Source organism: Apteryx rowi, unplaced genomic scaffold, assembly GCF_003343035.1.
Source record: "Apteryx rowi isolate R43461 unplaced genomic scaffold, aptRow1 scaffold_280, whole genome shotgun sequence".
In the NCBI taxonomy this organism is placed as follows: domain Eukaryota; kingdom Metazoa; phylum Chordata; class Aves; order Apterygiformes; family Apterygidae; genus Apteryx; species Apteryx rowi.
The window spans coordinates 1,075,228-1,094,600 of record NW_020449197.1 but is presented as its reverse complement, the minus strand read 5'-3'; the positions used below and the strand labels follow the sequence as shown (position 1 = coordinate 1,094,600).

Here is a 19,373-nt window from a genome sequence, read left to right as displayed (position 1 = left end):
AGCAAGCCTAAACATATTTCACAATGACTCTCTGGCTTTCTTCTATTAGCTGAAAGGGAAAATTTTCCTATAGGTTGAGAGAACTATTCTTTAGGGCTTCCCTGGTCTCCTAAGACTTGATAAATAGGATATCCATTTTTGGGTCATGAATTCTAGTGTCTGACATGGCAGTGAAAGACGAGGCCTCTGTCTGAAGGACTGCCTCAATCTCTGCTTTTTCAAGTGAGAAGGTCAATGTTTTCTCCAAATTATCCAAGTGATCTAGGCTGTTCTCTACTAAGTGCAATTTGACAGTATTAAGTCAACAAAAATAAAGCGTATGACTTACAAACTTTTCCAAACCAATTCCTAAACTTGTAGGCTGAGGAAGTTAGTGTTTATCAGAATTTTTTTGGTTTCAGTTTTCACCAACTCTAAGTGACCAGTAGCTTTTAATTTCAGTTTTCCATATTGAGCATTTTTGAGTGACCTCTACTGGTTGACTATATAAAATTGGTTAAAAGGTCTTTTCAAACTTGTTGACATTTTTCTTTCATACAGGCAGATTTACTAGAATGGTGGGGCTGGATAGCAGGTGAAGGAGACTACAGCTCTGTTGACAGTGCTGTCCTGCACAGCGTATCTTTTCCAAGTCTTGCATATAAGCACAACAATCCCCCTTAGCCCTGAAAACATCAATTTCTTGGTTTGTTAACAGAAAGCAAATTTTCTGCCTAACAATCATGACATACATTATCTATAAAGTAAAGTTTAAGAAGAGGCAGGATTACCTGCATGTTGATTACTTTCTTGTTTTACTATTACTTATCTCCCTATTACATATGATTAATGCCTTATTATTAATACTAGGCATACCTACATTTCTGTCATAACCAATGCAGTAAAGAGTAAAACCTATCATTAAACTTGCTGGACTTGGGTAGCTCAGAAGAGGATGCACAACTGACCAGGGAAAAGCTAGCTAACTAAAGTATAGGCATATCTTATTAAAGAGGCAAAGATGGATCAGTGGATGCAAATAGCCCAGGTCTGAACAGCCAGAAAGTGTGAGACATAGTTAAGCTCCAGTGTGAAAATCCAGCTATTGCCAAAATTCAGAACTGCCATGTCCATATATTCTTTGTACTTCTTTAAAAACATGGTTAACTAAAATAGTGTAAAAACTTGCTTTTGTAGTGCCAAGAATGTTGTTCAAATGATGAGATCGAAGCAATTTCCCCTTTTCCTTATCTCTTTCTAGGTATACTGCTAAACCAACTTGAGATATTACAGTTGTATCTCTATCTGATTTTAACGTCATTAAAACAGGAAGACCAATGAAATGTGGCAGGCATATTAAAGCTTTTAAAGTAACTTTCAAAATGTGATTTTTCCAGAAGAAGTTAATGTACAGTATGGTCATATGCAAGAACRCTGAAGGAACTCAATATATAGTGAGAATAAAGCAGCCTTGACCATACACTATGTAGACAAGATTTGGGGCTATTTTTTGCTTTAAATTCTAGCAAATCTCTTGACCATGTATCTAAAATTTAAGCTTTTCAAAAGTTTGTAACTTAGGCAAATCTGAGTAAATTTTCATAGAAACAAGGGCATTTCTGACACAAAACCAAACCTGCTTGCAAACTGAAAGACCCAGATAATGCTATTTTCCCATAAATATCTTTAAAGATGTGGAAAACACAATTTTATGCAATATACTCAGTAACTGCTCAACTTCCAAAATTGCACTCTTGGAAAAAAAAGTCATCTTAATGCAAAGAAAATTTCAGGCCCCTGATTAACTTCAAGAAATTTAAAAGCAACACAAGAGTATTAGAAGCCAAGAACTCAAAAACAGTGCTTCCACTCTCACTTCCCTTAACAGAAATATAGTAAGAAAGTGATAAATAGATCAGTGATATACAATAAATGGTCTTCATTTAGAAACTATTTTTATGCTAAAAATTCTGATGCAATAGTTACAAAAATGGTTCTGTTATTGAGACACAGCGTCATTAGATTTAACTGCTATATCAAAGAATTGCCATGACTATTATGTATCACAGCTTAAAGATTTTGTTTGTCCCATCTCTTTCCACTTGAAGGCAGTTATACTCACAGGGTTTGACTTCATCTCCATAAGGTTGTCCAATATACGCGTGACTGGTAGATTCTGCGAAATAGAATGTGAAACTAATGGAATACTGAATTGTTTACTATTCACAGGCACACCATCATTAATGGAATAAGATGTTTGACATTTGAAACATTTGAGTCATTTGTCAACAGAACATTTGAAAAGTTACTTTAAAGTGTTTCTCATGTTTTGTAGAGGTTGAGCATTTTTATCATTACCCAAATTACTTTCTGTACAGCACACTGACTATTTTTTTCCCCTAGGCTACTTCTCAAAGAACAAATATAAAGCTACTTTAAAAAATTACTGAATCAAAATAAAATCTCTGCTATAAAGCCCAGTATTTTCCTCAGCAGTCCACATTTAACACAACCCCCTTTCTCGCCCCCATTCTCTGTTTAAATAAGCAGCCAATCCAAACTGGAAGACTTCTAGGAACTCAAACATGAATAGCTCTCCCAGAAGTGATATGTTGTGTAGCTATATATGCATTGTAATATAGAAACTTTCCAACACTGTAGGTCTAAGAAGGTTGACTTTGTTAGGTTTCATGACATGAAGGAAATGTGTTAAAACATGACTTATTTCATCTAGTGCTTTTCTTCCCCATGTGTATTTTGTAAAGACTGGCTGAATGCTCAGCTAATAGCTTGCAAGCTGAACCACTTGGGATCCACAAAGGAGCTATACGGTACTTTCTAATTCTAGACCCCTGGGTTACAAGATCTTCATCTTGTAACAGCTTGCCCACTAGCCATTGTAACGGTCAATCATGACAGACAACCTATTTTAGGAGAGTTTTAAATTCTCATTGTACTAACAGGATTGGGCAAAGGAGTTAACAAGAGGACCAACATGTTAGTAATCACAGTGGTTAACTAACTGTACCATTATGCTTATGAACAACATTTGTTAACATCAAGTTCTTTAACCTTGAATTCCACAGATGTTCTTTGTATAAAGAATAAACAGAAGTTCCACATGAACTAGTAACACTGGCAGAAGATATAGCAAACAACAGAAGATAATGCAGATACAATAAATGGTCAGAGTTTCATGTAATGTAGACTGCTATTAAGCATTTTTTCTGTAGGCCAAACTACTTGAATTTCAGGAAGCCTTTTGAATGTTGAATGTCAGGAAGTGAACCAAGTGAAGAATCTCATGTCCAAATGTATTTATAAAGCTGTCTTCTAATAGCTAGCACAAATACAATCCAGACCAGGAAACTCAACTGAGTAACTGCACTTACCTGGAATGAGTTAAGAAGGGATTTAACTTACTGTATTGCAAAATAATATACTTGAACTGTGTTGGCAAAGCATTATTTTTGTGACTAGTTTTATTTCAATAATAATACAGTATGTCATAATCTAAGAAATTTACATTTTTTATCCAGCTGCACTTTTTATGGTACAGTATTCACTGTACTACTGCTTCCGTATTTTTATTATAGTAAAKAGAAAGCCTTAACGGAAAACATTTCTTCCTCTTTAATAAAGTAAACATACCTAAAGTTTAGGAGAGAGAGTCTGTTACATACAGTTAGTACAAAGCTGTGTCCTAGAACCCCCAGCAGATGGCACTATACTAGCAAAACTGTTTTCCTGGAGTAACTGGTTTTGGTTTGTTAGAAATCATTACAATTTTCTGATTACGAAGCTATAGTTGCAATAATAGGAAGTATCCTAATGCAGAGCTAGCATAGAAGAACAATGTTCCTATTAAAAAAGGAAACATTCATTTCAAGTTTTGGTTGTTCAACTGAAATGGTTGTACCATAAGAAACCAGACCACATTGCACTTTGGTTTACATTTTAAATTCCTAATCTACATAATACTTAGAGGTATTACAAATGCAACGGCATTCAGAGAATGAGAAAACTAGTACTTGTAATGGACAAGCAAAAAAAAAAAACCCAGACCCCAGAACAAATGCTTTTTTTCTTCTTTAAATAAAAAAGCATTTGGTTCAAGAGCATTCATTGGTAGGGCATGGTAAACACAAAGGAGACATTCTGTGATTAGATAGCAGCACTGTCCTCTGGATGCCTAGCAAAAGCTTGGATGGGCTAATACATAAATAAAAACCAATAAAGGCTTACATGAGAGACAAAAGAAAATAATAAAGAAACAGCAGCAGTGCTTGTCAAGCAGAGTGAGGCAACTTCAGACAGACTAAGGTTTGCAGGGTCAGCTGCTTTCAGAGCCTAGTTCCACGAGAGCCCGATTCTGTGTTAGTAGAAGTTAAGTTTCAGACAAAGAATTCCTACTCCAGAGGTGGAAACAGAGCTACATTGTCCTGCTCTCCATCGCAGTTCCCACCAATAGGCCCCCCAGTTGTCATGCTATTCTAATTCACCTAAGTTCTTCTCAGCTCCAGACCACACTGTCCTTCGTCTACCAATGGCAACCTCCAATCTGCCACTCAGTTTTTATCTTTCTGCCTCAAAGCAGCCACAACCTCCATTACAGTTTGTGTAAAGCAGCTTGCTCCTATAGGATATTTTTAGCCATTTTTTGGATGTAGATCCAAAACCAAAGAATTTTTGACCCAAAGATATGTACATCATGCTACATTTTTAAATTCAAGCCTGAAGCTACTATGATGCTTGTTCTATAACTAAATGGTAGCATCAAAACCTATGCGGGCTCAAAACATGCTGAAACAAACCAAAATGTAATCTGGTACGGCAAAAAGGATTACAACTCCCAAGCTAAACGCAGATGAAATAGCTCTGCTGCAAGAGAGACAGTCATTCCCTAGAATTGCCCAGGAAGTAAGAACAGAGGAAAAAAAGGCTCAAGGGTAGGACACCATCCTAGGACTTGGAAGCTACACATTGAAAGAAATCACATAACTTTTAATACAAAAATAGGAAGTCTCATATAGAATGTAATTATTACTACTATTAAGAAAACCAGTTTATCTGAAGTTCTGTATAAAATAAAGAGGCAAGCTTCAAATTTAAAACAGACTCTCTCAGTTGAGATTCTTTCAACTGAGTATTTCATGACACTGCACTGCTTTGTAACTGTGCAATACGATTTATCAGCTCTAGTCATAGTGAAATTCCTGCAGAATTACTTTCACTGACTACCTTATAAAAGCTATGGAAACCAATTTTAAAGCTTTCCTGTGATAGCTGATACTTTTCAAGCATCAATTAGCAATGATTAAAGGATCAACAGCTATGATCAGGTTAACTAGGTCAAGCAGTTGTATAATCTAACTAGAGTTGAGATTTTCTTTTGTTTAGTACCTACATTACACAACCAAAGGCATTTACAGTATGCTTTATTTCTAAATTAATTTCTGGTGCTTCCACTGAGAGTGATAATATGACTAACAATCTTTTTCTTAGAAATCCTGATGTTCAAATATTTCAGAGTTAAGATTTTAACAATCAATATTCAGCAAATATTTAGTTATTGTCACCTGACAAAAGTGTGTATCAGATAAAATAACGTGTCCTTTACAGGAAAGCAGGTTTCTGGTAACCAAAATTTGAAATTCAGCTACAAAAATGTTATACAAAGTACATAGAGATGTCTTGAAGGTACCTTGAAATTAACTTGAGAAAACAGAGTATAACTCATGCAAAGTGAATGTTCAAAGGTATAACACATCTCATAACACACTGACTTTCAAGCACATTTCAAGATTGTGCTTGCGGTAACCGAACAGGCAGAATGAATGCTTTCAGCACTTCAATCTCTCTAGAACAGTTGTATTTGATATGTGCTGTCCTAAGCAGAAACATGGAGGGGTTTTTGGCTTTATAAAGGTCTAGTCTGTTTTAAGTATTCCACAGCTGCTCTTTTTATAATGCTGAAATCAGTCTTAATCACCCATATTGGGATCTAATTCCTTACAAATGGAGGTACTCAAAGACAATTTGAACATTATTCATTACTTGCCTAAAAGCTGAAAGCTACAAAGTGGCAAATCTATCTACCAGCAGTTTTTTTTTAACTGCACAACTAATTTCATTAAAATTTGTCAGAGATAGAGTCTCATTCTAAGTGTTCACAATGCTCACTAGTCTAAAATTTTTATTTAGTAGTATTTAAACTTACTTGTTGTTTCAGTACCAAGTTCTTCACTCCTTCCATCACAAACTGTGATCCAGTATTCATAACACGTGAAAACAGACTGAAAAAACAAGATAACGTGTAAAAAAAAAAAAAAAAAAAAAAAAAGATGCTCACTTCATCAACATCCTTTCTTTATTCGATAAGAACAATTTTGGAGTTGAGTACAACTTCGAAGGAATTTCACACATATCCTGTTTTTAATCTGACAGGCGCTAAAAAAATGTTTTAATGTAATAAAGGAGTGCTTTCAATCCCTGTATCAGTTAAAGTTTGCATAAAACTCAACTTTTTTTTTTTTCCAAAAAACCTATCATCTTTGATGGAAAAAAACCCAACAATGCATTCAGGAAGTTATTTTACTGTTCTGAAATTTCAACTAACTTTACAGCAATAAATAGTCCGCATTAATCTTTATACATAGAAGATAACTGCTTTTTTTAGTAAACATTTATTGACATCTATGAAAATAAATTTTATATTTACATATAAAAATACATATTTTGTGAATTTAACTGAAAAAATAACATACTTCATATTTGTTGTTTACTGAAACAAATTTAGAGGAAAAAAAATAGTTCTTTTACAACACCAGTTAAAAATAAAAGTCATGCATATAGCCATGGCTCTGACTTCCAATAAGTTAGGTGCTATATTTACATAAAAACTAGCCAAAAGCAGCCAGACAGTTTTTTTTAAGTGAAAAAAAGTTCAATAAACTGCTGATCTATCATCATGATCTCTCCTCTTTGATGCATACTGCTGAGCAGTCAAAAAAGAGCTAAATCTTCTATCTGTGCTGCCCCCCTTTCTCAGTTACTCTGAACATACCACTCTTCCCTRTCATGACCTGTAACATACATATTAAAAACTCCAAATTTAAACATCCTAATTTCACAGGCAGATTAAATATGAAAAGTTGTTAGTGAATATCTTGTATTCTTTGTGCTTCCAGATAACTTTTCAAGAGAAATGCAAACCAAAACAAATACTTTTCTAATAAGGTCTGAATTTGAAAATCCACATTTTTATATGCATTGTTAGCTTTATGCTCATATCCAACTCCCACAGAGCCGATGGGAGTGAAGCACCTGTCAACTGAAATACTGCTCAGAACCAACAGCTAAACAGACTTCATAACAGCTGTAACATAGAAGTCAACAATAAAAAAATTAGATATTTACAAGGAACCTGAATATATTAGTACAGGACTGCTATGTGAAAACTACATATTTATAAAGAAATGACTATAAAAAATATGTTTTGTTGTTAAGAGCTGAAGTAGGAAAAATTCAGATTAACCCTCTGCCTCCCACCTACATATACCTAATATAACCTATAATCATAGACTAAGTAGACTTTGATTAAAACTGTCATTAAATGGTCATTTTCAATGTCAAATTACTTAAAAGGAAATGTTCTTCACTAATGAGATGCACATTTCACATGATGAAAAAAGTGTAAGGGATAGATTCAAAAAGGGGTTCAGGCACAGACATCCTTCATCAACTTCTATTTTAGGTGTCTAAATCCAAACAGAAAATTTTAAAACTGCTCAGTTGCTGTCTCCCCTGAATGGCACATAATCTTCCAGCTCCAAAAAGCTTTGCATCGGGGTATACTCAGAACAACCACAAACTTAAAACTCAGTCTTTGCCTTACACATAGATTTTCAAAGGAACTCATAAACTAGTGTTTTCCTCCACCTTTGCTGCCTGATCTAAAAAGACGTTCTTATAATCATCAAACTAGGAAGAAGGGGATACACAGTGGCACTATTCTTTTACTGAAGTCAGTCAGTACAGGCAAGATTCACCAAGCTGTGAAAGGGCTAAAATATCCTACTTGTTAGATAATTTGAACCCCATAGTTCCCATAACACCCACATATTTGTACCCTAATCCTTAAGTTACAAAGGTAGTCTGTTGTGATGGAACTCATGCATTGCTACCCAAGTCGGTCAGGTTTTCATGAAATAAACTATCCTTCAAACCAGAGGGCAAGCAAGTGGAATGGGAATACACCTACAACATAGCAGTTAGATCCTCACCTATCAATGGAAGTCTTGAGTTCTAGTCTCTGATCCACTGAACAAGAGTGCTCCTTTCAAGTGGATGCCCTAGTAACAGAGATGCTCAGAATCTCCAGCCTACCAAACAGTAATTTTTCCAAGTGAGATAGCATCAGTGAACATGACGGAATTCCTAGCCATACTACCCCAAAGCCTCCTCGTGACAGAGCTTTTTCAGAAAGAATGGGGGTAATGAAGATTCAAATCCTCTCAAGAATGGAGTGACTCAAGTCCCATATCCTGTATTCTAGATGGGGTACGCGTACCCCTGGCATATGTACAGTCATTATCTTCTCTGGTCATGTCTTGAAATAAATAACTTTCAATATGATGTCAGACATCAAGTCCAGGAGATCCTAAAGGAAAAACAGGGCATTCTTACATCCCAGACTGTCTCTCAGCCCTGGAGGGAGTTAGTTTTGAATGCACAGGGATGTTCTCCATTTCTGCCATCAGGCTCAGCACAATGGCTGTCATAGATCCATCTCTTGGTAATGAATTCTCCTGTGGGAGCCTAAACATTTAACATGCAGGCACAGATACCACTATACTAAATTACTTTGTAGATTTAGTCACAAATTCTATTTTCCTGAGTGCAAGTCCTGTGCACTGTTAATGGGCTATGAAAATGATGTGTGCTTGTAATTTTGTCTTTAACTTAAAACTTTTTATAGATGGGGAAATGTTTTATTCTTGGCTTTGTAACTTTCAGTACTTCTAAAATAAGGTAACAGAATCCAAAAGCTTACAGAAAATGAATGAAAAACATACCCCAACGGTTTAGGCGTAGTGTTTCCATAGCTGGTTGGAGCTGAAGCCATCTTAGTGAAAGCCCTGTGAAAGCAGGGGTAGAAATCAAATGCTTCATCTCATGACACATCCTGCTGTAGAATGCTCCACTCTGGTCATTTGAAAGTAAAAATACTTCTGATTCTCAAACTCAGTCAGGAAGTAACTATTTACTACATGCATCACTCTTGTCTAGAGATACAATGGTTAAGAAAGTGAAAGGGACTAGATTTAAAGACTTTATTTCTATAACACGTAAAACTAAAATAACTGATAGGCATCATGGCCCTTTGGTACAAACCAAAAAAACTGGTGCCTGCACTAGCCCAACTGTTTCACCGAATTGGCTTCAGTAAGTTGTTACTGTTTTGGATCATTAAGTACACTGCTTTATGTCAGAGTTCTGGCACCATTAGAGTTTAGTTTTAAAATAAGCCTTGCATGTATTACCAAAACAATGACAATAAAATGTTATGCCAGAATAGATATTTAAGGATAATTTACAAGATATCAGAAGTAACGCATAATTCTTTGATATCAGTACTGAGTTCTATAAAACTACCAAATTATATCCTCAACTAGGAGAAAAAAAGACGTGACTTACTTCCATTGTTTTATGTAGCTCAAAGGAGCAAGATTACATCCTGCATCCATCAATGCTTTTTTATACTGCTCCAAATCAACCTGAAATGATAAAGTGGAGAATTGCAACTGGTTTAGACTACTCTTAACTCTCTTTATGTGAAAAGACAGATATCCTTAACTAAACAATAAATAAGCAGCGTAAAGCCATAGCACAAAAAAACCTAAAGTTAAAAAGAAATTATTAAACTTTATCTCATCCTCTAACAAGTATGCAAATTAAAATGCAATTTGCTAAGAGTAGCTCTCATTAAATTTAGCAGTAGTTGTGGAATTAAATCCTATGCACTTTCAACTTAATGAACAGTCTGTTATATAAGCACCTTTCAAAAATCTGACAGAATACTGGTTTCTCTAAAATGTCACAACAGAAACTAATAAAAATGAAGAAGAGTTAGAATAGATTTATAGAGACTATTCAAAGTAAATACATTTAAAATAAGATTCAAAGAGGCTACTTTCTCTTTGACTAAACTAGCATATTTTTTTCTACCAGTTTAAGTCCATATAGCAGTTCATGATAAAATGATTCCATGTTATCTATATTAATTCTGTATAACATTTCAACAGTATAATGAAAAAACTCCTTGAAATTCATCTTCATAAACTCAAGAGAAATATTAAGAAATTTCTTCCTGAATTATTCATATGTGAACAAGAAGCATTTCCTTTATGTATCTGCTAGTCAACAGACCAAATTATATTTCTGAATGTACAAGGACAAAGTGAGAAGAATCTTATTAACATTTTGTTATATCTACTTTTATAGAGCAGTGGAGCAGAATAATAGCATACTAAGATGTGTTTTGTGGTAACTTTGAACTAAATATTTCAAAGATGAAAGTTTTCAAAAGATTTCAAAGATTTCTTCATTCTAAGTAGCCATTCATATCCTTCAAAAGCATACCTAAAGCTTTGAAAGCAGAGAGATTCCCTGATAATACTACAACATTTGTTTAAAGTTTTAATATTACCTGGGCATTTCGTACTTTTCTTTAAAAAGAAGAAGAAATATCTACTAGGAGCTGAGATGATACAGAAAAATCCTGCCTGGCAAAATTTGGTGTTGCAAGCTGTAAAGAACATACCTCTGAAGGTGCCTGAGCTGAGCTTATGTAATAGATAAGAAACAATCTCATTTTGTCTTCTGGAGTTCCTGCTGCAGTGAACAAAAGAGATTAAAAACCCCTAAAATTGTAACTATGCTACTACGTTAATTACCTTTCAGTAATAATATATATGTACATTCAGACCTTCAGCTATGATGGTAATTATTATACCTATAAAATGTCTATGGAATCGTTCAGACTGTAAAATGGTAAAAAGACATTCAGCAATTTTATTGAAAAATTGGTTAGACTGGATCGTTGTTTCTGAAAGCATTATTGACACTTGCCTGTTTTGCCTGGAGCAATTCTTTTTCAAATAACACACAAAATAACAAGTTTCTAATGGCATTATGTCTCATTTTATGAGAAGATTGCAAGATCAATGAAAGAAGAGACTAAAGAGAACACATAAAAGCAAAAGCCACAGCACATTATTTCTTTAGCTCTACAATTTGTTTATGCAGCTCTATGGCTGATGGTACTGAAACCTGCAAAAGCTGCAAAAGCACTTATGTGAAGCTTTAGTCAGAAAAAACAGCCTAAATTTYCAACGTCTTCTGGAAGTATTTCACCTCCTGAATCACCTACTATCACACCACTCCTTGGAAAAAAACATTGCTATGAATTTTTGGGAGCAATTATCAGTGGCAATTAAAACTAATCTTTGCTACATCAAAATGATCATATGACTGTTCTTGTGTGTGTTAGGTTATAAACAACTGTATCAAATTTTGAACAGCATCTACTAGTTTCTAGAAGACCAGAATCACTGTTAGCAAAGTGCAAGGTTTAAAAGTAAGATTTCGGAACCAAAACTTCTCGAAACAAACTTATAAATTTGTAATTTAATATCTCATTAAAAAAGCCCTTTAGATATAGTACAACACTAAAAAAAGGCACTTTTTACATTTGTGGAGTAGAAAAGAGATAATCTTTTCTTTTTTCCCCCACTACAGAATGCAACAATCATGTCAGCAGGGGATCATCTAACTTAAAATGTAACATTGTTTATAAGTGAGCATATATTTAGTTTGGCAGAAGTTAAGTAGTCCATTCCTTAGTCCATTCACTGTTGTAATGAACATTTATGAGTTGGTGTAATTTTTGTGGAAAGTAAGTTTTATTAATCTTTAACAAATATTAGTAAGTCAGAAGAATAAGAACTGGAGAAAATTTGTATTATCAGAACCAGAAGCCAGCTTTTAAGGTAGATATCCACTTGGAGTCATCTTGGGTAAAAAAAGCACTTCAAATGTTCTAAATATACAGTGTAACTGACCATAGTTGGCTTCCAACTAGCCAATTTATAGCTTTTTTCAGTACTTTGCTGATCACTAAGTTTCATTTTCAAATGAAATTGGTTGGCACCTGGTAGCATTTCCCTGAGTGAGCAGATTTACTGTATCTACRAAACTGCTGGAAGGTTTGTGCTCACAGGAGTATAAGTGGTCTCACAAAGGAATGTAAGTGGTATTTTGTCTTACCAAAAATAATAAACTGAAAAAAAAAATCTGTGATTATATCTTGTACCCTTCACTGAATCTCAGAAAACCCATTTTGCCTGGCAGGAGTACGTTCCTCTAAACAGACTACTGATGTAAATCATAGCTGCGATAAATCAAACAGCCAGGTCCATTGCCTCTAAAAATGTTCATTGTTTTATTCTAAGGTAAGAGCCTGTGACAGCATGGGTGGTGGGGGTGGGGAGCGGTAAATGTTTTGAAGAAAACTTAACTTGGCAAACCTAGAATAGAAACAATTTTATTCTCCATTCACAACCCAGCAGGAAGCCTTTAGGGCTACTGCTTAACTAAGCAGTAACTCCAGTTTTATCACTACACCAGGGTGTAATAATATCCACTGAACTGGGAGGCTGCTAATTGCAATGAGTGGTAGATTAGCTACAAGATAATAAGAAAAAAGGAGATGGGAGMCTGAAGCTGTTAAGTGGTCAAGATCGCATGCTGTTGTGAAAAGCTCTGCAGAAATCATTGTCCTCGAGACAAGTATCCCACTGATAATACAAACAAGCAGTTCACCACTGAATGTGCTGGAAGACTTTATGCATTATTCCTTCAAAATAAATGTTTTCTGTTGGTATCTCACAATAAATCACTCAATAGGAAGCCAGCCATTTTTACAAGACAGCATGCCCTTAAACAACCTCTGTGCTTTAACTTAAATCCTTTTGTTATATAAACTTATCTTCATTCTAGGGAAAGCATATGAAATATTAAATTAGTGTGTTACTGTAAATATCTGACTACTTAGCTTATGAAGGAAAACTCTACCTTGGAAATATCTAATCTTTCTCTTGTTTGAGAACCAAGCATTTTATTAATAGGAATGCTGATATGATGCATCAAGCTTGGAAAACAGTTTGATATATATTGCAATCCAAAAATACATAGAAAATGTGGGTTCAGAGAAAAAGTAACCGATCCAGCAGGAAATACTAGAAAGCATAATCATTCTGTTTTCATGTATAAGCATCAGCTGTTCATGCAAACATAAAAGATAAAATCAAAATAGTACTTGAACAATTAATTCTGAACATGAAAAAGCAATAGTTTGCACTAATGCTAAACAGAAGTAGAGATTCTTATGAATATTACATATTCATATTAACTTTACATTAACAACAGGTATCTGTATTGAATTACTATGTCTGACTACAGATTTTCTGAAAGTCTGTTAATTTCCAGACTGGATCTGATCTGAGATTTGTGAAACTTTAGCTAGAACCTTCAACAATTATGTATTATTTCTTTCGCTGCCTTTGACTCTGTAGGCACAGAAAATAATAAAAGATTAAAAAAGAAACACTGTAGCATTTATATACACTGTTTCTATAATAGGAACCATTCTAGAAACTCCAAACATACCTTATGTCTAGTACATAGCTACAAGGCTATACCCACAGGCATGCAATAATACAACTTTTTTTTTGTTAGCATATTGGGAAAAGAGCAGAGACCCTGCTCTGCCTCTGAAAGCTCAAGGTTTGCCACTTACTAATACTTTCCACTGCAGACAGGTCTGTGGTCACAACTTCAGTTTTATGACCTTGTTCTGCAGATTATTTTGTTCAAGCTGACCGGTCGCAGATCATACTGGAAACCATCAGAAGGTTGTAACAACTCTGGTTGTGAAAGGTTGCAATGACAGTGATCTAAAGCCACTGACTCTGTGCTACTGATACTATGAAATGCTGAGAACCCATTCTGGTCTCAACCTGTTGCCAATATAGAATCTGGGTTTCACCCAGTATGCAAAGCTTTGCTACGAATGAACCGTATATGAGAGAGAAGCTGGGATGCTCTGCTCTTAGATGCTGAAAGCAAACAGAAAAGCCACAGCTGGATAAAGGCATATAAAACCTCTTGTGGGTCTCTAAGGGAACCAGCCAATTTATATTTTGCTTCCCTTCTCTCCACCTTCTCCCATCCTTTTCCTCACAAGAGCAAAGTTACCGACATTTCCACTCACTGGCCTAATCAAATCCTGTGAAATGTCCATTTTCACACTATTTGTGAGGTTTGTATGCTTTATAAAAAATGCAGAATTCTAAGGGAGCAGTATTGTTTAGACTACAGAGTTTCATGCTATCTTAGCAAGTACTGGAGAAGCATAAAAAAWTTAAATATTTGACTTTCAGAAATAAGGATCTTGGAAAGGATTTTGAGCTGTACAAAATTTGCCAATATTTCAGATGTTACTCAACTTAAATAGTAAACTCTTTAGACTGCTACTAAAATCTGTAAAAACCTGTTTTCTTTAAAAGTCTTGCATAGCTTACAATAAACATATGCTCTTTACCAAACCTAAAGTCATAGCAGGTATAGATTTATTGCATCTCTTAACAAAGTTTACACCAAGTTCAGATTTAAAGTACTTACCGTCTGGGTCAGAAATCATGTCCAGAAGAGATTTATCCAGAGTAGATTTGCTCATTATTTTTTCCTCATATTCAAAATACAAATCCAGCTTTCGAGTCTGTTTAAGTGTTAGAATTAACATTTTTAGATTGTGAAAGAGTATTTAGTTCCTCTTTAAAAACATACATGTTTTACTGATCAAGACTACTTTTAATAATTTTTAAATGTAAATTAACAAACAAAAATTAAGGCTTGCATTATAATCACTTACTAACTCTCAAAAAATTGATGCTTAACTAACTTTCATATCAAAAGTAAAAACACACTAGGCAAGGGAAGACTGACATGCAAATATTAAACTGGAACAGGAGCAGTGTTTTCAACTATGGTTTCACCATAGCTGAAAACTACATGACATGATAGGTACTGCTATGCTGTAAAAGATAAAATTATGCTGAAGTGCAAATGAAGTCAAATTTACACTGAACCTCAAGTCTCTCAGTCAACAAGGCAATTAGTCACTGCTGATGAACGTTGGAAGTTCCTAAATACATTAAGGCATCATCCCAGAGAGAAGCTGGCAGTCTTCCATTTGAATCCAAAGGGCTTGCACTGAAATAACTACCTCAGATGAAAGTCTTGCAATAATTCATTCATGTCAAAGATGGAAGAGTTTAGAATAAGGTTATCTGAATAACTACCTCAGATGAAAGTCTTGCAATAATTCATTCATGTCAAAGATGGAAGAGTTTAGAATAAGGTTATCTGACTAACACTGGAAAAGAAATCTCTTTTTATATGGTGACATATTTATAAAGCAGTCATGAGGGCCAAGCTGCACAAGTTCTTTTTTAAGGAGGATGGTATGTCTGTTGCATGGAACTAACGAGGTGGAAGCCTTATGGAAGGCATCACATGACCATGCAACTAATAACTGCACTACAATGCAGCAGCACAAAGAGCCAAGCTTTGCACTTCTCAACCATCAAATCTTGAACTTTTAATCTAAACAAACAGAAAAAGGCATTTAAAAAATTAAGCAAAAACATAAGTTCCATCACAGATAATTCTGAGGATTTGAACATTAAAATGTAGCATCACAACAAATGTTACAACTACTCAGTTTACAAAACCTTATTATCTGGCAGCTACCTAAATCCTTACGTTTGGACGCATTCAGCTATGTACTGGCTCAGAGAAGAGACTGGTAGAGTGAGTGTCCATCTCATTGCCTTGGAGGTGTTTCAGCTCCACATCATGGCCATTGTGAAACTGAGCTGATATTGCCAGAGTAAGGCATGAGTCTCTAGGTCTATACTTCAGCTGAGAGATTTAGGAAATTTTAGCTGATGTTGCCATGGCATGCAACCTGCTATGGCACCTTCTAACCCACTGCAGAGGCTGTTGTAACGACAGCAATACCAAATAAACACTTTAAAAGTTTTTCATTTGTTTTTGCATCCTACTAAAAATACTCCTGACATCACAAATAAGGAAATGGCATTTTTAAAAAGTAAAAAAACCCCCTGCTTCTCTAGTCTGAAGGTATTTCACCTTTGAGTATTAGAAGTTCATTAGAGAAGAGTTAGAGATGAGAATACAAAATAAGAGAAAAGGTAAGTCACAAGAATATTTTAATATTGAAAGCTTTTGGTAATCAGCTTATGCAAGGAACTACTTGTTTCCTGGTATTATATAAAAAACACTTGCAATTCTCATTGGCTATCTACTGAACTCCTTTAAAAAAGCAGTTACCCACAGAACAGCAACTTAATTTAAAGTCCTTGTGGAAGCTTGTACCTACAGTGATAGAAGATCCGTACTTCTGAAGAAAACGGTTAAAATTAACTGTGCTCAAACAATGACCACTCACTACTTTTAAGGGACAGAAGGATGTCTTCTTTCCCTTTTCACAGCAACTAAGACTATATATGTGTATGAGGCGAGAAAGAAAAGAGTCAGAGCTCTTTTCAAGCTGTATTTACCTAGAGCTCATATAAGAGGAGATTAGTTACTGTCAAATTTTGCTTGTTACACTACTGTAAACCAATGTAATACCTTGGATTAGTAGTATCTTATTTAGCCAAAAGGTAAAGTGATTATCAGTGGCTATGTTACTCTAGTTTAAAGTCTGAATAGAACTGAACTACCAGTATTTTATCAAGTCCTTACTTTAGATGCAACTTGGTATCTGGCCTATCAGAGAAGTTCTGTGACATCAGTTCTACAGTATCTTGGAGACTGCTTGCGTTATAGTTTCCTCAGCTCTCTATAGAGAAATAAAACAAGTGCAAACAAACCACTACAATTTTTCTAGTCCTTCATATTCACTTCCTTCCTGTATTTAACTACACTTCTGTCTCCTCACATGGAGCAAGATTCAATGCTTTTAAGTTTAAAATATTTTTTCTAAAAAAAGGCATCTAACAAAGGATTGTCAAATCTGGAATCTTCGTCTTATTAAAGATAAATATATTAGTGTTGAATTTGGCAATACATATATTATRCTGGCTGGTGTTCTGTTTAAGACAAATTTATTCAGATGGGGTGTAATAGTGTACGATGAAAAAATCCCATACTAAATAATTCACTTAAAAATTAAATATTGAACAAATATTAAATTAAAATGCTATTCTTATAGTTCCATTATTAAAGATTTTAAATTATAAAAAGAGATTTACAGCTGTCAACTTATTTTGAGCACAAACTGCACAAAATTCTTCTCAACCACATGCAACTTCACAACTATTTGGCTAAGGCTACCAACCAAAACAGACTAACTGCAGCAAAGAACACTCACTGAGTATTTTTTGCTATACTTTGAACCTAAACAGAAACCTTAATGGAACGTGTATACTTACTCTCTTCAAGAATTTTGGCCAATTACTTTAAGTGTGCACTTGGCACTCTTGGAGAAAAAAAGCCGAACTGAAAATCCTAGAAAAACTCTGGTACTTTATTTCTATCCACAATAGGGACACCAAAGGTAGCAGCAATATAAAATTTTCTACATTCTCTTGTTGATGTGACATAAGTATGAACTAAAGAGATGGATCAATATGGCAAAATGAGTCTGCTTAGCTGCTTCTTCAGTAGACATCTGACCAAAATTTCTAGCAAAGGTGCTAATTAGTGCAGTGTTTTTCTTACACTGGTTCACTAGGAATTAGATGGACACCAAATTAAATTTCACATAGATTACTGAATAGTCTTAGAAACTATTAGTTACCTTTTGACAGATTTCCCAGATATGCCACATCAATGAGACAGTTATTTCCTGAAGAGCCAAATGTTCTAAGAAGCGCTGATATGAAGCAGATGTTCCATTTAATTTAAGTAATTGCAATTTTGCTCACTCACTGGCAAACTCACAGAAAAGCCAGGAAGAAAAGCTGGGGGATAGGAGCTAAACAATCCTGTAGATTCAATAAGAAAAGCAAGGAAGAGGTTCTAACGGATCCTGAGCTGGCAAGCAAGGTGAAGGTGTTTTGTGAAAGCTTTCAACTTAGCATCTTTAGAAACAGTCTGTTATTAAGCCAAAAATTCTGTTTTAGGGAAACTGATTGAAGCTCTGGGGATTCTGACAGGCAGATGAGGGGAGAGCAGTGGATGTTGTCTACCTTGATTTCAGTAAGGCTTTCAACACTGTCTCTCCTAACATCCTCATAGGCAAGCTGATGAAGTACAGGCTAGATGAACAGACAGTGAGGTGGACTGAAAACTGGCTGAAGGCAGAGCTCAGAGGGTTGGTCAGTGGTGCAAAGTCTAATTGGAGGACAGTAACTAGCAGTGCACCCCAAGGGTCAATAGTGGGTCCAATACTGTTCAACTTACGGCTCGATGATGAGACAGAGTGCCCTCAGCAAGTTTGCTGATAATACAAAACTGGGAGGAGTGGCTGATCCACCAGAGGGCTGTGCTGCCATTCAGAGAGACCTGGACAGGCTGGAGAAATGGGCAGAGAGGAACCTCATGAAGTTCAACAAAGGGAAGTGCAGGGTCCTGTACCTAGGGAGGAAGAACTCCATGCACCAGTAGAGACTGCGGGCTGACCTGCTGGAAAGCAGCTCTGCACAAAAGGACCTGGGTGTCCTGGTGGACAGGAAGTTGATCCTGAGCCAGCAACGTGCCCTTGTGGCAAAGGCGGCCGATGGTATCCTGGGCTGCATTCAGAAGACTGTTGCCAGCAGGTTGAACGAAGTGATCCTTTCTTTCTATTCAGCCCTGGTGAGGCCACACTTGGAGTGCTGTGTCCAGTTCTGGGCTCACCAGTACGAAAGAGAGATGGAGTTAATGGAGTGAGTCAAGTGAAGGGCTACTAAGATGATGAAGAGACTGGAGTATCTTTCATATGAGGAAAGGCTGAGAGAGCTGGGACTGTTTAGCCTGAAGAACAGAAGATTTGGGGGGATCTTATCAATGTGTATAAATATCTGAGGGGAATGTGTAAAGACTGTTTTCAGTGGTGCTCAGCGACAGGACGAGAGGCAACGGGCACAAAATGAAACACAGGAAGTTTTGTCTAAATCTAAGGAAAAAAGCTTTTTACTGTGAGGGTGACTGAACACTCGACCAGGTTGCCTGGAGAGGCTGTAGAGCTTCTATTCCTGGGCAATGTGCTCTAGGTGACCCTGCTTGAGCAGGGTGTTTGGACTAGACACTCTAAAGGT

At 35.7% G+C, this 19,373-nt stretch overlaps 1 protein-coding gene across 4 annotated transcripts in view; it reads right to left on the bottom strand.

Moving 5' to 3' along the window:
* Window positions 1-19,373, bottom strand: part of SCFD1 (sec1 family domain containing 1) — a 57,563-nt gene that overhangs the window by 9,065 nt on the left and 29,125 nt on the right. For 3 of the 4 annotated variants that reach the window (XM_026068885.1, XM_026068887.1, XM_026068888.1), the window contains 6 exons: window positions 14,725-14,821; window positions 10,805-10,875; window positions 9,679-9,758; window positions 9,057-9,119; window positions 6,200-6,275; window positions 2,102-2,155 (listed from right to left, as the gene is read on the bottom strand). In XM_026068885.1, the coding sequence (XP_025924670.1) occupies window positions 2,102-2,155; window positions 6,200-6,275; window positions 9,057-9,119; window positions 9,679-9,758; window positions 10,805-10,875; window positions 14,725-14,821 (441 nt within the window). The remainder of the gene's footprint in view (window positions 1-2,101; window positions 2,156-6,199; window positions 6,276-9,056; window positions 9,120-9,678; window positions 9,759-10,804; window positions 10,876-14,724; window positions 14,822-19,373) is intronic. The other variant, XM_026068886.1, reaches the window with a different exon arrangement.